Below are 19,259 nucleotides of genomic sequence, written 5' to 3'. Positions count from 1 at the left end.
ATTTTGGTGATGGTTGGAGTTTAGGGATGGTATTTAGGAATTCACCACACTATTTTTTTTTTTAATTTAGATACCATTGTTTTTAAAAATCATATAAATTTCAATTTTGCATCATTATATTTTAATTTCTGTGTAGATTACTTCATGTTCTACACCCAAAGTCTAATTACCATCAGTCTCAGTACACATGTGCCCTGTCACCCCTTTCTCCATCCTGCCACACCTTTCTCCTCTGGTACCCAACAACCTAATATCTGTATCCGTTTTTGTTGCTGTTTTTGTTGTTGTTTTTATCTTTAACTTAAGAGTGAAACCATATAGTATTTGACTTTTTCTGTCTTACTTATTCCACTTAGAATAATGCCCTCAAGGTCCATCCATATTGTTGCAAATGGTTGAGCAGTATTCCATTGTGTATGTACACCAGTTCATCTTTATCCATTAACCTATTGATCATCACACAAACGTGTCCACGTTTTTATGTTGAAATTTTACATAATAAATATAAAACTATTTTTAAAAAGGGTTTCTTCAGTAGAGTTGCTGACATAGGTTCATTCTGATATTCTCATTACCAGTTTGGGTCTCTTTGGGAACCAGGGAACTGTATACAACTGCAACAATGTATTGAAAAATCAACAATGTAAACAACGTAAAATAGATGTTGTACGATACTCTTGAAATTGTAGTGGGTTCATATACTACTTGGTATTTCAAACTTATAAGGGTGATTATGACAATATTTTATTAATAAAGCAAATTGACAATTCAATTTGAAAAAAAATAAAAATAAATAAAAAGTCATCACCATGCTCAAGTTTATCTAGATTTTCACCTATGTTATCATCTAAAGTTTTATACTTTTCCATTTTACACTCTGGTCGACAAATCATTTTGAGTTAAGTTTTCTGAAATGTATAAGATCTGAATCTAGATTCTTCTTTTTCATGTGGCTATCTAGTTTTTTCAGGACCATTTGTTGAAAAGGTTATTCTTTCTCCATTGGATTGCCTTTGTTCTCTTCTCAAAGATGTTTCAACTCCATTTGTCTGGCTCTATTTCTGTGCTCCCTATTCTGTTCCATTGATCAACATGTCTGTAGATTCACCTGTACCAAACTGTCTTGATTGCTGCAGCCTTCTAGTAAGCCTTGAAATTGAGTAATGTCAGCCAAGTAACTTTGTTGTTCTCTTGCTCTCATGGAGTTGTGCTATTCTGTAATCACTTGTGTAACCACTTGTCTCTCCAATTTTAGATCTGCAGTTTGCCCTGTGACTTCAATTTTCTGGTGGACCTAAGGAGAGTTCATTCTTAGGTTGTTTACCATTTTTCTTGATATGAGGAAGGAAGGGTTGACTTTCAAGTTCTTTATCTATGCAACTCAAAACCAAAAGTCTAAGTTTTTCAATATTATTAAAATTTGGCCCTCTTTTTTGAGCAAGTTCTGAATTAGTTAGACAATATAGTTTCTTGAGGCTTTGCATCTTCTCATTTTCTTTTTCCTGCCTGAAACAGGCTTAGGGAGTTTACTTGACCACATTTACCACATACACTGATTTTCCCAGGGGAGGAACACTTTAAGATGAATTTTAATGAATTGACTAAAAAAAATCCAAGGAGTCATTATAAATAGAAAAGAGGTACAATTACAGCCTACCAATAAGATTCAACCCCAATAATTATTAACTTGGTCTTGATAACATAAGGTTATAAAAATCTGAACAAAAATCTGGGAACATATATGACCTTCTCTAATTTAAAACATGAATCATTTTAGGAAATACTGTGGGTTACATAGCTTTTTGATTTTGTCCCAGCTGAAGAGCATGGCTTTAGAAAGCTGGATGGTCATGACACATGAATGTGGTCAGGAGAGGAAGAAACAGTTGCAGGTATAGGCATTAGAAAGTTTACCCAGGTTTTAAACAACTTTTAGTCTCAAAAATCTTTGATTGTCTTTGTTTGGTCCATGATTGTCCCAAATTTTAACAAGGTAGTTTGAGTTCAAAATATGGTTCCTTACAATTACATGATTGATTTTGTACCCATAAAAATTATAGAAAGCAAACGGATATTTTAAAAAAAAGTTTTTCCTAAAAGTTAATGAATGTTGTAAACATTGTGCTATTTTTTATTGCATGTATTTTGAAATGGTGTTGGAAAAGTTAGGAGAATTGGAATTACTGAGTGTATTTGCTACATTAATATTGGCTATACAGAAAATATTTAAAGGCTTAGGAATGGTTTGTGTTTTCTATCAGTAAGTGTGCCTTGCTTTGTGTTTGAAACATGTAAAATGATCCAGTATATCAAATTAATATGTTTTTGAACGTAAGAAATTATGATAAACATGGTCAATGTTCAAGGTGATTTGATCATTAAATTGTTTCTTTGAATTCCTGCCAAAATACAAGCCAGCAAGCTCATTACTCTTTCCTGGGCACATATAGCAGTCTAACTGTGACTCTCATCTCTGGCTCTGAGGTAAAATATTGTGAAAAGTTTCTTTTTGTCTACAGAAGAGAAGTAGCAAAAAGTCATTTCCCAAAGTTTCCCAGATATTTGCTCAACTCTCCACTCTTAAAACTACTATATATCTGAATCCTAGTCATCCTTCCAGTCTGGCTCCCCTCCCACCTTCTGGGCCAAACTTGGCACAGGGTTACCTCCTTCTGGGATTTCCTGGACTAAGGATCCCCTGAGTTGCTGAAAGGGAGCCTATGCATTGCTGATCATCCTTTCAATATGTTTCTCACCATCCAGACTGTATGGAGTGTGTCCTCTTGTTCCTTGAATGCCTAAAGGAACACTGACTGATAAATATCTGCTAACTACTACTTCCTTAGAGGACAAAAACCCTGCCCATCCCACTCCAGAAATGTCTATAAAATTACTCATTGCATCCAATTCCACACACTGAAATTCTAGGTAAATCATTTTTTGGCTCTGAGTCAGAAGGAAAGAAAGTATACAAAACAGAGAGTGGAATAGGAAAGAGATTTGTAGGGAAAATTTTTAATTGTTACAGGATGTGAAACATATTAAGTTCCTTTCCTTTCTGACCTATTGACTTAAATCTTGCTGAGTATGAGTTGCTAAACAAAATGGACGAAATTCATGCTGATGTATCCAATTTTCAACACCTGAGATGCTTCTTGTCTCACTACTCACACACAGGGCTTCTAATAGAAGTCAGGACAAAGGCCTCCAGTTAATAATCATCAGAAAATGGATACTCAGGGTGGTCAGCAAACCTAAAATGAGAAAACAACAATAGATGCATGGATTCAATGACTTTGTTTCTAGAGTGGTACAGAAGTGATTTCTATGAAGCTGTACATAGGGTAAAGTTAAGCATTTTATTTCCTGACTGGGTATGGAGTCTGCCTTTCTTTCACAAACATGACTTCATAATAATTAAATAATAATAAAAATAATTAAAATATTCAAATTATATTCCCTGCCCAGATATTAATACACACATGAAGCAGAATCAAAAATTCAAATACCTCTTTTTCCCTAGCTACTTCTATCAAGAAAGCAGCCAGATCATTGGTCCTTTCTTATTTGAAACCCTCAGTGGGAGAAAAGAGTGGTTCTGCCTTGTTTTGAACAACACATGTCCAGATATATGCTCAGAACTGATAAATACTTGAGGGTGACACAGTTTACTGAATAAAACTTCACTTCAATTTTTTAAATTTATTAATTATTTACTAACTCCCCACCAAGGAAACATACCAAGTTATATTCATAAATCTAAAGAATGTCACATAAAAATTGTGTCCCATCTCCAAGGAACTTATTGTACAGTAGAGAGATCGCTATTCAGTAACAGGTCAAAATAGAAAGTGATAGAATATAATGGCTTCTTATTAAAATATCTAATTTATTGGAAGTATGACATTGATTACCTTTCTCTCTTTATTTTTGCATAATTTCCCTATCTTATTCTTCAATTGAATCTATACTGATAAATATATTAGCAAGGATAAAAATATATTTACCAACTTTTCAATATGTACAACTTGCCATTATGCCTTTTCCATACATTATCACATTTATTACAATTATGAATTAAAATTCTCACAGGGAGAAAAAATGTGCACTCTCTTTCACTCATTAATACTGAAGTCCTTTTCTCAAAATTCCAGAAGCTTGGGGCTGGCCCCGTGGCCGAGTGGTTAAGTTCGCGCGCTCTGCTGCAGGCAGCCCAGTGTTTCGTTGGTTCGAATCCTGGGCGCGGACATGGCACTGCTCATCAGACCACGCTGAGGCAGCGTCCCGCATGCCACAGCTAGAAGGACCCACAACGAAGAATACACAACTATATACTGGGGGGCTTAGGGGAGAAAAAGGAAAAAAAATAAAATCTTTAAAAAAAAAAAAATTCCAGAAGCTTAGAGCATGAAGTAATCATAAAGACGTTTTATTGGCTAAAAATTCTCTCCAACAGTGGTACTTTTGCCTCCACATACTTCCAATGGTTTAAATCTCTCTTCTTAAAAGCTTTGTCTTCTTCACTGAGATCTTAGTTTTTCAGAAAATCTAAACCAAGAATTCTAATTGATCCCACAAGGCTAGCCTTTCTAGAGGGAAATGCATTATTTGGGTTCTGAACAAACATGCATTGAAAAAGAAGGAAGAAATTTGGAAACTTGTGAAGGACATAAACTTAGCAGGATCTCATGAAGATACCATATGGGACTGATGGGCATTTCTGGCATGGACCACAAACTTTACGGAGAATCTTTTAATCTGATAAAGAATTGAGAAGTTGGGAGAAGAAGATGAAAAACACAGCTTTGTAAACATTGAATTAGGCTACACTGGTGATATCCACAGTGCATGTCCACTGGATTGTTGTAGAAATGGTAGGCATACATGGAAGATGTAGATTCAGCAATATCTACCTTCTTGGAAAGATCCTTGGAGTGAGGAGGGTAGGACATATGTGTGTAAGTTCAAGCTGACCCTGATCCATTCACCCTTCTGTTGTGACAGTGAAGAAATCTCTGGAGTGAGTCTGGGATGAGATTCCAGAAAGTTCCTGTCACATTTTTGTCTCAAACTGGCCTCTGTCTTCATGGTATTGAGGTAAATTTTAACATCATACACTCTTTATCAGGAAATTAATCGAGCCCAACATGTTTACCAAAGTCACTTACATTTCTAAGGCAACATATCGAAGATTTTGGTTTAGGCTGTCGAGGAGTTTCATGTCCTCTGAAGTCAACTGGAACCCAAAAACCTATCACAAAAATAGAAAGATTTTTAGAATTTTTAGATTGCATAAATGCCAATCCAGAAAATTCAAGTAAATCAGATTGAATGGTATAGAAGCAACACTCAAAATGTCTTAGAAGTTTTCAAGAGTTTTTAAAGACATCATCAAAATACTGAAGTGGTAATAAATATCAGGCAAATATTAAATAGAAATCCATCCCTTGATATAGTATATTAAAACTGCACAAGACAACAGACAAAAGGAGATCTTATAAAAAGCTGAATTATCAAAGTTGACATTATTCAGAGATAGGTTAATGAACTTAGCAAATCAAAAATCTAGAAATAAATTTTAAAAGTAAAACACATAATTTAGTAATTTTGATGAATACAGGTGGATTTCTAAATCCCATAAATGAAGTCAGGATGTGAAAAATTTTTTTCAAGTTTATTTAAACCAATAATTTTTGAAATACTAATGATGTCGTATTCAAAAGACACAGTAAGTGGCTTGAGGAGGATTTCTTTATCTAAATGGGGGATACTTTAAACACCAAAAAGAGTGTCTATAATAGCTGATATGTTGAAACAAGTAAATCCATCAATCCATAATAATATTCCAAGATAGCAAAGATAGAGTAGTCGGAGGGGTCAATTAAGAGATGGAAAATTCGATCAATTGATAGATAGTATGCAAAATGTCATTGATATAACAATTGATGAATTTAAGTAATGCATTTATTGCAATTACTCTTTCAACTTTCCTGTACATTTGAAAATCTTCAAAATAAAAAGTTAGGAAAAAACTATTGAAAGGGTATCTAATTTACCCCTTATCTATGAGTAAATCTAACAAAAGGATTATATAAATGCCATAGTGGAAAAAGTTATGAATTTATTAAAAATATAAAAATAATATCAAAGTGATTAAAGTTAATATTCTGATCATGGTTTGGAGGTATTAATATTGTAAAGAAAATATTTTTCTTCAAGTTCATCTATAGTTTTAATACAATATGAACAGAAGACTTATCCTTTGATTTTTAGTGAAAATTGATGTGATACTATATTTAACATTCAAGAATAACTAGTTGAGTTATGTCAGCATGATGGTGGAGTGAGGTCTCTCAGAAATCTTTCCCCTCCAATGTACAGCGAAAAAAAATTCATACTCCAACAGAAGACATCCAAACACAACACAAAAAATGGCAGAGAGATCTACACAGGCATGTGACGGAGGGCGGAGTGGCTGGAACCCTCCCATGGAGGAGGTGGAATAGGGTAAGTGAAAACTTCACTCTCTCCCCTAAACACTGTGATTGGGACCACAGGAGGCCTCCTAGAGGGAAAGAAGGGGAGACGGAGAGGGGCTGTTTCTTCACATGAAATTCAAGACTCACAACAGCCCTTTCAGTCTAGAGGGAAGCTTTCTACTGGGGTGACAGATTTCATGGAGGGTGATCTTATGAAGCTAACACCACTGGAAAGCAAAAGGAGAAAACTCTGAGAGCACACAGGAGAAAGAGCCCTTCCCCCCAACCACACAACGCTGGTTCCAGCCCCTGGGATTTTGGTGGAAGGCAGAGGACTCAGAATAAGTGGCTCTTGACCACCACACATTGGCAATAGGCAGTAACTGCAACCAAATAATGCCAGAATGCGTAAGAAAAGACCCATCTCCTCTAGCAATAGGAAACACTATATTAGATCTCCAGACTGAAGGGAAAATGAAATAAGCCAGACTGAGAAAGACAAATATCAGATGATTTCATGCATATGTAGAATATAAACAAGCACATGGACAAAGAAAACAGCTCAGTGGTTACCAGGGGAACGGGGGTGGTGGTGGACACAGGGAGTGGAAGTGAGCACCTACGTGGTGACAGACAAGAAATAATATACAACTGAAATTTAACAATGTTGTAAAAAATTATGAACTCAAATTAAAAAAAAATAATAAAAGAACAACTAGTTAAGAATAACCATGACATTCTGAAAGAAGAAAAAGGAACAAAGAAAAAATTTGAAATTCTGAAAACAAAACATTTTCCATGATAATATGACAGTAGAGGAAAGCAAGTAGTTGAAAAGAAGAGAGATGCCAGAAATAGATTGAGGGACATTGGATATATGACAGAGAAGACACTAAAAATCTGTGGGAAAAAATGGACGTTTGGATTTCCATTTAAACATATACATATTTGGGTCCATTTTCACATCATATTAAACAATCAATTCCAGGTATATTAGAGACCCAAATTTGAATGAGAAGACAAAAGCACTTTTGCAAAATTTTCTAGCCCTTGAATCTGGCCTGCCCTGTAAGTTGCACTGTACAATAAAATTTTATAGAAGCAGTGGTGAGTCCATTCTGATACTACACATGAAAACATGCTGCAAGTACCTACTCACTGCTTTGAGATCATGCCACTGTGATGAGATGAAGAACAGGCTAGTTGTCTATAGTCTAGCCAATTGTGTGAAAAGTTATAAGGAACAGAGTTTAAACACCAATGACAACAGCCAAAAAAACCTTCTAAAACAGAGCTGCAGAGTTGCTTATCATTTAACTGCAAATCCTTGAAAGAGCGCAGCCAAGAAAACTGCTTAGTTATGCCCAGGCTAATTGTCAAACCAGAGAATCATGAACTAAGTAAACAGCTTTTGTAGTAAAATTCTAAATGTGGAATAGTTTGTTATGCAGTTATAGCTAATGTTATCCCTACACATAAATAAAATGAAAGACACCTTAATAAAAATGGACAAAGACTTGAACAGGTACTTCTCAAAAGTAGAAACTCAGGGAGAATAAATACATGAAAATGAAGTTACATTATTATTCATGGAAATGAAAACTGAAACCACAGTATTTGGAGACTGAAGATCACTGCTACATTCTGATGTTTGCATGTCTCCAAAATCATATGTTGGAAAACTAACCTCCATTGAAGTAGTATTAGAAAGTAGGTCCTTTGAGGGTTAATTACGTCTTGACAGGGGAGCCCTCTTGAATGAGATCAATGCTTTCATGAAAGAGACCTGAAAGAGATCCCATACCCTTTCTACCATGTTAAGATACAATGAGAAATGTGATCCAGGAAGAAAGCCCTCATCCAACCACATTGGCACCTTGATCTCAGACTTCCAGCATCTGCAACTGTGAGAAATAAATTTCTGTTGTTCATAAGACACACACTCTGTGGTATTTTGTTATTGAAGCTGAAATAGGAAAAGAAAATCACATGGTCCATTTCCCTCATTTTAGGATGAAAACAATGAGATTTACTTCCACAGGGCTAAAGACTACATTGCACACTTCATGCTGGAAATATAATCTCTGTTTTCTGTTCAATCTCTCACTGTGGCAACAGCAGGAGAAAACTGGAATATACATAAGGCACACATGCGTGGAGAATAACAGGTAATTCATCTGGGCCCAAAGCTGTAATGAGAGCCTTACAAAAAGTTTTGGAGCCCTATGCCCACAATCTCACTCATCACCTGCACATTCTCTTTGATCCGCTTCTCACTGTAACTCTTGGCCAGGACCACCACCCCACGTTGTAGCTGGTACCGAAGGGCAATCAGTGCTGGAGTTTTCTCATACTTTTTTGCCATGGCACAAAGAACTGGATCATCCAAGAGAACTGGGGAGCTCTGGTCTATCCTGGAAGGAAAGGCAGTAATATTAAAGACCTGAGACTCAGTCCTCAGTTGGTTAGAAGACTTCCAAAACATACTGAGTAGGTCCACTCTAGACCAATGCTTCTCAAAATGTGGTCCAGGGACCAGAAGCATCACTAGCATCTGGGAACTTGTTAGGAAGGCAAATTCCATGGCTGCATCCAAGACCACCTGATTCAGAATTTAAGGTGTAGCACCTAGCATTCTGTGTTTTCAAATCCCTCCATGTCATTTTGATGCATGCTTGAGTTCAGACCAATGCTGCCAATCATGAATTTTTTCTTACTACTTCTCAGTGGCTGTCTTTCTTCTCTGGTCATGGTCCTCAAAGTCAGAACAAGGGCATGAAAGGAGAAAGAGAAAGGGACAGAATAGAATAGTTTTTATTTTATTTTTTAAATTTTATTTCTTTCTTTATTTTTTTTGAGGAAGAATAGTCCTGAGCTAACTATTGCCAATCCTCCTCTTTTTGCTGAGGCCTTGAGCTAACATCCATGCCCATCTTCCTCTACTTTATATGTGGGACACCTACCACAGCATGGCTTTTGCCAAGTGGTGCCATGTCCACACCTGGTATCCGAACAGGTGAACCCTGGGCCGCTGAGAAACGGAATTTGCGCACTTAACCGCTGCACCACCAGGCCAACCCCAGGACAGTTTCTATTTTAACTTCCCTAAGTTATTGATAAAAGATGAGTAGTCCCAAAGTGATAACTACTCCTTTTATCATTACTCATAGTGTGCAATATTTCTACAGAAGTTTGCAAAAATGTTTCAGGTTATATTTTTTTCTCTAATGATAAACCTGGGTGTCATATATATATACATATATATACAAATTTTGTATGTGTGCCAGGAAAATTAGCCCTGAGCTGACATCCATTGCCAATTTTCCTATTTTTGCATGAGGAAGACTGTCCCTGGGCTAACATCTTTTCTGATGAGTGGTGTGTAGGTTTGTGCCTCAGATCTCAATCTGTGGGCCCTGGGCCACCAAAGCGGAATGTGTGAAATTAAGCAGAATGTCACCAGGCCAGCCCCTGGGAATTATATATTATTATTCTGATTTTAAACATAAAGTAAGTGACGTTTAGAGAGTATATTCCTAGAAATGGATTAATTCGTTAGTAAATACATGAATTATGACTTATGCTTATGTCTTTTGTCTCAATTTTGGATTATAGATAGGTGTTAATTAAGGCAATTGCTATTCATTAACCGGCCACACACAATGGTAAAGAACTGGCAGGGTGTTGGTATGATAAAGGAAAAGGATTTCTTCCAAACTCCCCCTTTCTCCACCAAACTTACTGAGATTTATTCCAGAAAACTGAGTAGGGTATCATTAAACCTATTTCATCAAAAACAGTGTTTTAGGGAATCTCCATCTTATCTTCATTACCAATGCTCACGTTGGGTTCCCAAAGCACTGTAGGCAACTAGGACAATATCTTTTGACTTGCAGAAATCCAACAGTTTGCTCTGGTTGAGATAAGGATGACATTCCACCTGCAGAATACCAAGATAGAAGAGTGTCAGAGTATGTGAAATGACAATATTAAGGTAAAGTAGAAACGTTAAAATCAAAAAGGAAGCAGAATAAAAAACTGTGTGTTATTAAATTTAAACTGGAAATATAAATATCAAGCAAAGATTTTATAAGAAATAAATATTATATCTCTGTTCCCTAAAAGGGTAAAAAAGAAAAGAAAAGAAAAACGATGACATTCCTGGGAACAAGAGACTCTATGAGTCAGATCTTGGTTATTCAATACCATGGTGCAATATAAAGAGACATGGCTAATTCCAGATCTGGGAAAGGAAAAAAACTGTTTGAGCTTTGGGCATCAAATAGTGCAAGAAGCAAGAAATTATTCAAAGACTTATAAAAAGATCTCTAAAGAACAAAAGAACCAGTTTTATGGGAATTCAATGGGTCACGTATGGTAGGTTTGAGCATCAAGGGAATAAAATGACTAAAAGCAATTATAACACATAGAGTAAATAAAAATCCATGAGCGCACAGTGATGAGACAGAGACAGAGAGAGAGAGGGAGCGAGCTGAGGGAATTTTCTGTTTATGATCAAATGCCAGGTAAAAAAATTATAAAATATGCTTAAAATGGAAAATAATTATTTACAAATTCCAATGAAATAACTAATTCAAGGAGAAATCATTGATCGCTATTCAACCATTTTGTGAAAACTTGGGTGCCTTATGTCTTCCACTGGTATAATCATCACTGGACAGATTGCTAGATAATTTCAAAGGAGAAAATATTTACAAAGAAAATGCCTGGCTACAACCAGCTTAATCAAGATAAAAAAAAAACTAGCATCTTTCACAGTGGGACAATTTGTCATGACAGCCTTCCTACCAGAGTGCAATTTGAGGGACACAGCATGCAAAGGACATTTTCTTGCCATAAATGTTTAATCTTAGTGCAATAAGGCACTCAGATCTAACTTCTACTTTTATAGTAACTGGGACTAGAGAAACAAGTTAGTTAATATCACAAGATAACAATTGGATAAATCCAGAATATTCAACAAAAACCTGTCGGTAAGTCATAGTAAAATAGGTATTGAGTGACCATTCTTGGTGAAGAAAGCTCATTAAACATGAATGAAAGTAAAATATGGTCCACAATTGGCTCCTGATTATAAAAGGCCTACAAAAGCCATTGGGGAAACCATAGGAAAGTTTGAATATCGATTGAATGCTAGATTATATGCTTTCTGAGGGGAATTGCCATGTCTACAACTTATTTTGAACAGGGTCAGCAAACGATTACATATATAGATAGATAGATTTGGCAATGTGTTAAAATGTTAAAGATTTTGAACATAGGAGGGAAAACATGGATTTTTTTTCTATCATACTCAACTTCTCTTAATATCTGAATATTCATAAAAGTATTCATAAATTTATTCATTCATTTTATTCAATTCATAATAAAAATTGAGAGTAAAAATAATGCTTGAATCACATGAATGTTTTGACATTTATAATTGAAAATCAGAAGTGCTATATCACTATATGTTGAATAATTGAATTTTATAAGCCACATTTTCCACCATAAGATGCTTACTTCTTGACTCCAAGTTATACCTTGAGGACATTATGGTAAATGAAGTAAGAGGTTCACAGAAGGACAAGTACTGCATGATACCACTTATGTGAGGAATCTTAATTAGTCATACTCATAGAACCAGAGAGAAGAAATGTGGTTGCCAGAGGTAGGGAGGAGGGAGAATTCTGGAGTTGTTCATTGTGGACATGGGGTCTCAATTATGCACAATGAGTAAGTTTATGCAGATCTGCTGTATAAGTCACCATAGTTAACAAGATTGTATTGTGTTGTATCCTTCAAAATTCGACGAGGGTAGATCTCATGTTAAGTGTTCTTACGCTAGTAAAATAAAAATAGGTTTAAAATGTGAGAGCACAGAAAGAGACACAGAATAAGATGTATGAACGGTTCATTTAAGGGTAAAAATCGATGAGGAAAACAAGACTAAGACTGAGTAAATAACAAGGTATGCTCTATATTCCTGTAAATGTTCCAGAGTGTTGAATTTGTCCACCACTAGTATCACCAGAAACCATGCCTCTAGCCTGGATGAGTTCCTAGTCTCCAATTGAGTTTTCTTGTATCCATGCTTCCTATTCAAAGACCCCTGAACACACAAATGCCAAGACGAAGGATTCAGACCATACAAACCCCTAACAACTACCTCACCTTATTTTCACTCTTTCCTTATTTGCTGCCAATTCCATGATTTCATGAACTTCCTTCCTGCACACAATTCCTTGCAAATCACTTTCACGCCTCCAATCTGTGATCATCATTTACAGCTCAGGGAAATGTGACCTTCCCTCTAAGGTCTGGGTAAATATTCTAACCCTCCATTAACTCCTGTACTTACCCTAAATTCTTATAGAAAATTTAGAACTAAAGTCTCACTAGTTTTTTTTCACTAAGACTTTACAAAAAGAGATACAATTATCGGTTCTATGCATGTCCATCAACACTGAGGCTCTGCTTTCTGGAATCTTCTGCTCCATAAAAGTAGGGTGAATAGGAGGGGGAGGCAAATAGCCATTTGGCAGAGTGCAAGAAGAAAGAGATTAAGAACAGAAGGGAGAGTAATCCAAGGGTGCTCACCTGGTTGCACATAGGCTTGTGCTTGAGCCCTGGCTTGTTCAGGATCATCTCCAGCTGCCTGCGGTTAAAGTTGGACACTCCGATGGACTTGGTCAATCCTGCATCTTTACACTTCTCCATGGCCTGGGGAGGAAGTGTTGGTGAGGAATCACGTGTGCAATTGCTTATAGATCAAGAATAAATGCAAGAAAAATCTGTTGAAAGGAATAACTGTCAAGAAATGACAATGAAGCCAATTGACTTGATTAATGAGAAGAGAAAAAAGTAGTAAATTAAACAAGAAAAGAATGTAGTGACAGCAAGGATAAGAATTACTGTCTTCTTCTGAGAAAAATGTGAAAGAGTATTACACATAGAAGGAAAGAGATGCCTATTATTCCTGTCCCAAATTATTCTGCTCCATTTCTCTCAATTAACATTTCAGGAATGATTTCCTCGAAACCAGGATAGCACACCTGTTCTTTTAAAGTTTATAAATTTCTGAATACAAAGGTATAGACCATTCTCAAAAGTGGAAAGGGAAACTAGATTTTCCCTCTCTTGATTTCCCCTACGGCCTCTCCTCCAAGTGCTCACCTCCCACGTGGCACAGAGATCCACTGTGTCAAATATTATTTTTCCTTTTTCATCTTGTGGAAGATGTTCCTCCCCTGGCTGGAATAGAAGCAGCCGTGTTAGTGATGTCACAAAACAATTTCTCCACGTTTAGCAATGCTGCCAGGTACATCTAGGGCCAGAACACTAAACCTCTGTGAGTTAGGTGGTGTAACATTTTAGATACTGATATTTGCAATGTGATTTTCATATGGAGTTGTAAGAAATGTCTTTAGGACACAAGCTTCAACTAATTTCTGACGCTGATTATATTTTATTAAATGTCATTGCCTAAGTTCTAAAGGAGACTCAGTGACTACCATTGTCTGCCCCTATACCTTCCTCTAGCAAAAAGCCACCCTCATGCTGAGAATGACAGTAAATTACATGGCTTTATTTCCAGAAAACCATGTTAGAATTTTGAACCAGGCTAGACAATCAGAGTTCCTTATGGGTCTTAAAATTCAATGGTCCAAGGGCAGGCACATGAACCAAACAGGGTCACTTAAGGTTCTTTTAAGCATTAATATTGATGCTGGAAGATGAGAGACATTCTCACATGTTAATGAACATGATCCTTGAACATGCCCCAGGACTATATTTGTCACCAATGGAAAATGTTGCAACAAAAATAAAGCAAACCAATTATAATGAAAAGTTAAAGGATAGGGAAAAGGAACATTTCTGAAGACTATTCCAAATCCTTAAATCTATCAATGGCTTAGACTTCCCATTACATAGTCCAATAAACTTTTCAGCAAAAGATGGCTTGAGTACATTTCTATAACTTAAAATCAAGAATCCTACATAAGACAATCCATAATGGCTAAGTGCAATCTACAAAATTCCATTGTGAAGATAGCCAGTGGTGTAGCCTAGGTCTCCTAAGCTCCTGTGAAGGTGACTAGTTTTAGACCCATGCAAAGAGAACATCATCACATCTGCTTTCAACTTGAAATGGTGAACTAGGAGACCAACTCATATGCAAAAGCGTAAGACATTTTCATTACTCATTCCATCTGTGTGAATCTGGATTTTTGACATTGCCAAGAGACTCAAGAGTCATCATAAGGACTGCACACTGAGAATTCCTATTTTTATTTCCTCAAGTGTTTGAAGCAGGGTTTTTGAAATTGTTGAACTCTTTTATGTTGGAGGCATGGAAAAGTAATTAATGATTCAAAAAATGTACACAAAAAGCTGATCAGGAATTATTATTTTGGGGATTCTTCTCTGGTGTAATGACCCTTACATCATTCTAAGCAAAACATTAATTCAACCATCCACGCAAGCTGAAAAACATTCTGACACAATAAGTAAAATAGATGTGATCATGCAAATTGCCAACCTTCACAGCCACAGGAAAATGAATAATATAGAGGTCGACATAGTCCAATTGGAGATTTTTCAGAGACCTTTCCAAGGCAGGCCGGACCAACTGCGGTTGAAGAGAAGTGGACCAAAGCTGCAAAGGTTAAAGAATGGAAGTTGCATTGGATTAATGCTTCAGTCTGTTTTGTTTTCCTTGTTTCACCTAATAATTAGACATTCTTCTATGGTTGGAAACTGATGACTACAGAAGAAGAATACTTTTTCTTGCTTTCATTGCCTTTTGATCTGACTTACTCCTGGATATTCTATTATTCATTTGATTTACCATTAGTACCTCTACTAACAATGGAAGGAAATGAACAACGAGATAAAAAGTGTTATCAAATAATAAACATGCCCATTATCTGAATGCTTTTTGATGGAGTTTACAAAGCAGTTCAGAAACAGCCTAATTCTGAAAATATTCAATCATCTGGAGAATAAATAGCATCCCTCTTTTAGATAAAAAGTGCTTCGAACATATTAATATGTGCTGGGCTCAATTCAATCTACATCTTTATCTATATCTATAGAAATAGATATATCTTGTTTAATACACAAAATGCCTCTTACTTTGCTGTCTCTCATTGATGGAGATGAGAAGCCAGATTCAGAATGCTAAGAAACTGTAGTAGGTCACCAAGATAATAAGGGAAGCTATAATATAATCACAATAGTGTCTGATTCAATATTTGACACTAAATTACCCCGATGTGGTCTGAGGCTCAGAAAAGTAAAGTGATTTTTCTTTAAAATCATAAACTTTGAACAAGCAATGATGAGGAAGCCATAATCGTTATTTGACACTAGTTTTAATACATGAATGTGTGAACAAAGTTGCACCAATAAGCAAAATTCACCAAACAACATGTCCTAGCATACAATTGTCATCTCCACCCAATCATGTTCACATCTGTGCACACACACCCCCCCCCCCCAAATACACAGCACCTTTGAAGTGCAGAATATGTCTTCTCTCTTCACTGTGCCATCTTCAATTTTGCTTCGGATAGCCAATCCAACCTCCTTTTCATTGTTATAGAAATGAGCACAATCAATATGGCGGAACCCAGCATCTATAGCTAATTTGGTGGCCTCCACAGCTTTGCTTTTAGGAACCTAGAGGAGCAACCAAAGGTCATAGTTGGATATCCATGTGATTGACAGATAGCTATGGCACAACTTTGACCTTCCTAAGAATTAATTTATCCTTCTATCTTTGGTTATTTCTGCATGTGTATTGATGAACCCATGGCAGTTTGCCTGGGTCTTTTCTGGTAATTGACCAAAGTGGGCATCCCAAGAACTCCTTCAATCCCAGGCATTCACTGGTTGATCAATAGCATTGAGCGTGCCAAGACCAGCCCCAGATTCAGTGATTTGCTGAAAGAAAGCACAGGACTCATAATATAGTTACAGTCATGTGTACAATTTATATTGTGAGAGGTTACTAAGCAAAATCAACAAAGGGAAAGGGTACAAGGAATAAAATCTCCAAAAGCAAAGTGGTCACTTCTAAGTGCCCTCTTTCAGTGTTGTCACACAGAAAATGCCAAATAAAAATTGTGTGTGAATTTAAAAACTAGGTATTTTCGCTGTACAGTCTGATGTTTTCATATACTTATGCATCGTGAAATTTTTACCACAATTAAGCTAATTAAAATACCCATCACATCACTTAGTTAACTTCTTTGTGTCTATGCGTGGTGAGAACACAGAAGATATTCTCTCTTACCAAATCTGAAGAATAAAATTCATTATTATTAACTATGATCACTATGTTGAACATTATTTCTCCAGAACTTCTCCATCTTATAACTGACAGTTTGTGCCCTTTGACCAATATCTCCCCATGTTTACAACTGCTGTCTCTCCAAGCCCTTTGCAACTACCCCTCTATTCTCTGCTTCTGTGAGTTTGACTTTTTTAAATTCCGTATATAAGTGTGATCATGCAGTATTTGTCTTTCTCTATCTGTCTTATTTCACTTAGCATAATTTCCTCCAGGTTCATCCATCTGGTTGCAAATGGCAAGATTTCCATCTGTTTTATAGCTGAATATTATTCCATTGCTTTTTAAGTATTTCACAAGCTTTCTTTATTCAGTGATGTTGCTAGCAAGTAGATTTGGTCTAACTGCCCTCTGCTGGTTGTGCTCAGTCCTTAGATGTAGAGCCACTCAGAGGTTGGCCAAAGTTGAATCTTCAGTGGTATCCTTGACTCTTCCCTCCCCTTCACCCCACTTTCTACTACAAAGTAAACAACCACTGTCATCTGTCTCCAAAACATCTCTTTAAACATTTTCTTTTGTTTTCTAGATGAGAATGTAACACTCAACTTTTAAGTACTAGTAACTTGTCATACAGCTAAATAGTTGAAAGCCAACTTTGGAAGGCAAACTTCTGGTTTCCAGTTTAGTGACTCATCCACTTTGCTCCCTCTTCTGTGCAGGGTCCAACTCTACCTATTTTCTTCAATTAAATTAATAACAAAGATGAATAATTGAAATCTTGGCCTCAAAGATTGTAGCTAATTGCCTCAAATAGATGTTAGATTTTTTCATTCAGGATAAAAATTGCCAGGCAGTAGGAGAAGTACAAGGGAAACTTAAGATGAATTATTTAATTTCTGGCACTCAGCATTCTACCCCACAACAGAACAGCATCTCTCTCCCATAATTTGTCATTCACCTCATAGCTGGAACCTTTTACCACAAATATTTCTCTGGATCATAGCTTCTTGGTCAGAGGAAAGATTTTTTGAATTCCAGAAATATCCAGAGAAACCACTCCCATGTAATAACTCTCAAAGCAAAGCAGCTAACAGTCAGTGTTCTTGACTGAAAAATCTAATCTCTTTTGAAAACCTGGGAAATAGATGGAAACCGGAGGAAAACCTAGAATAATCTGTGGGTGACCACACACTCAGACTCTGATGCAGAAAGAACACTGACTACTTTGTCTATTTGTAGAAGGAATGGTTCAGCCTGGCTTCAAGAACCAAGTGAGCCTCCCACAGTCAGAAAGGAACTCAAGGACTTGACAATGCAAGTAGTCTTCCACTCATGTTAGATCTACTCTCTTTCAAATCCTCAACCCAAAGACCACTATTGTTACCTCATTAGGTGCATAAGTGCCAAATCCCAGTACAGGAATGAAGTGGCCGTCATTTAGCTCCACACGCCAAACTTTGGGATCCATTATCTGTTGCTTCTCTGTCTAAGAAGAATCTGTTAATCTTCTTGTCTCATGGGTTATATGAATAAGAGAAGGGTGCCACCCAAGTCCACAATCCAACTGTTATCCAATGGATTGTAGGAGGATTCATGTTAAAATGGTAACCAATGGAATGAGAAGAGAATTGGAAACAGTTAACTCACCGATGTGATTTTATCAAAAAGGAATCTTAATGAACTATTATAAAGCAACAAGTGAATTTTACCTTCAGGATCTACGCACATTAGTAAATTATTACAAGAGATTAGTTGAACCATTTTTGATCATATTTTAGAACATAAAGCTCCAGATACTAATCTCTCTATTTGTTTTTGCCATGATGAAGCCTCTTCTGGATCATATATAATTTGAAACAATTAAGTATCTTGCTCCATACACACAAAAATGCACACACCCGCACAATTTAGAGGAATCATTAATTAACTTTTTTTAAGAAGTTTATCATCAATATAAAATTAAAACTTCAAATTGAGAGAAAATTTGTCTTTTTACTTTTCTCATCAGCAAAATTTGTTTCTTTTTTCTTTGCTTTATCAAAGGAATATTCCACCTGAACAAAGATGCAATCCTGATAAGGGTGCCCAAAAAAGACATTTTGGAAAGAAAATTATTGGAGCATTAAACAGACTTGTAGGGTGTTTATAATGTTTACCCAGTATATAATTTTTGGAAAACTATCATAATTTAACTACCAGAAAACTGATGAACATTTTCTATAAGTTATTATCTTGCTCAACAGGATTCACGAAAGAAAAACCTGAAAACAACTTAAATTACAATAACCTTGGGAGGAATTAGGAGAATTATAAAGCATTGATACAATGGAATATTATGAAGCCATTTAAAATGTAACACATAGATTGATGTCAACTTAATCGTGGACTAGGAAGCTCTAAGTTCTCCCACGGAAACATAAGGAAACAACCAGAAACTAGTTGAAATAACCTTATAGGAAATCTGGAAAACAGTTAGACAAAGA

General features: G+C 36.2%; 1 protein-coding gene across 1 annotated transcript; it reads right to left on the bottom strand.

The window, feature by feature from the left end:
• Positions 1–3,211: 3,211 nt before the first annotated feature.
• On the bottom strand, positions 3,212–18,315 carry LOC106827240 (aldo-keto reductase family 1 member C23-like). The gene is made up of 9 exons (XM_014834983.3): positions 18,161–18,315; positions 15,996–16,163; positions 15,022–15,138; positions 13,656–13,733; positions 13,080–13,202; positions 10,313–10,419; positions 8,728–8,893; positions 5,169–5,251; positions 3,212–3,254 (listed from the first exon to the last, which is right to left on the bottom strand). The coding sequence occupies exons 1-9, from the start codon at positions 18,242–18,244 to the stop codon at positions 3,212–3,214; spliced, it is 969 nt and encodes a 322-aa protein (XP_014690469.2). The 5' UTR covers positions 18,245–18,315.
• Between the last annotated feature and the right edge of the window lie 944 nt (positions 18,316–19,259).

The sequence above is a fragment of the Equus asinus genome, chromosome 29 (assembly GCF_041296235.1).
Source record: "Equus asinus isolate D_3611 breed Donkey chromosome 29, EquAss-T2T_v2, whole genome shotgun sequence".
Classification (NCBI taxonomy): domain Eukaryota; kingdom Metazoa; phylum Chordata; class Mammalia; order Perissodactyla; family Equidae; genus Equus; species Equus asinus.
Note: the sequence above shows the minus strand (reverse complement) of the source record. Positions and strands in the feature narration are given on the sequence as shown.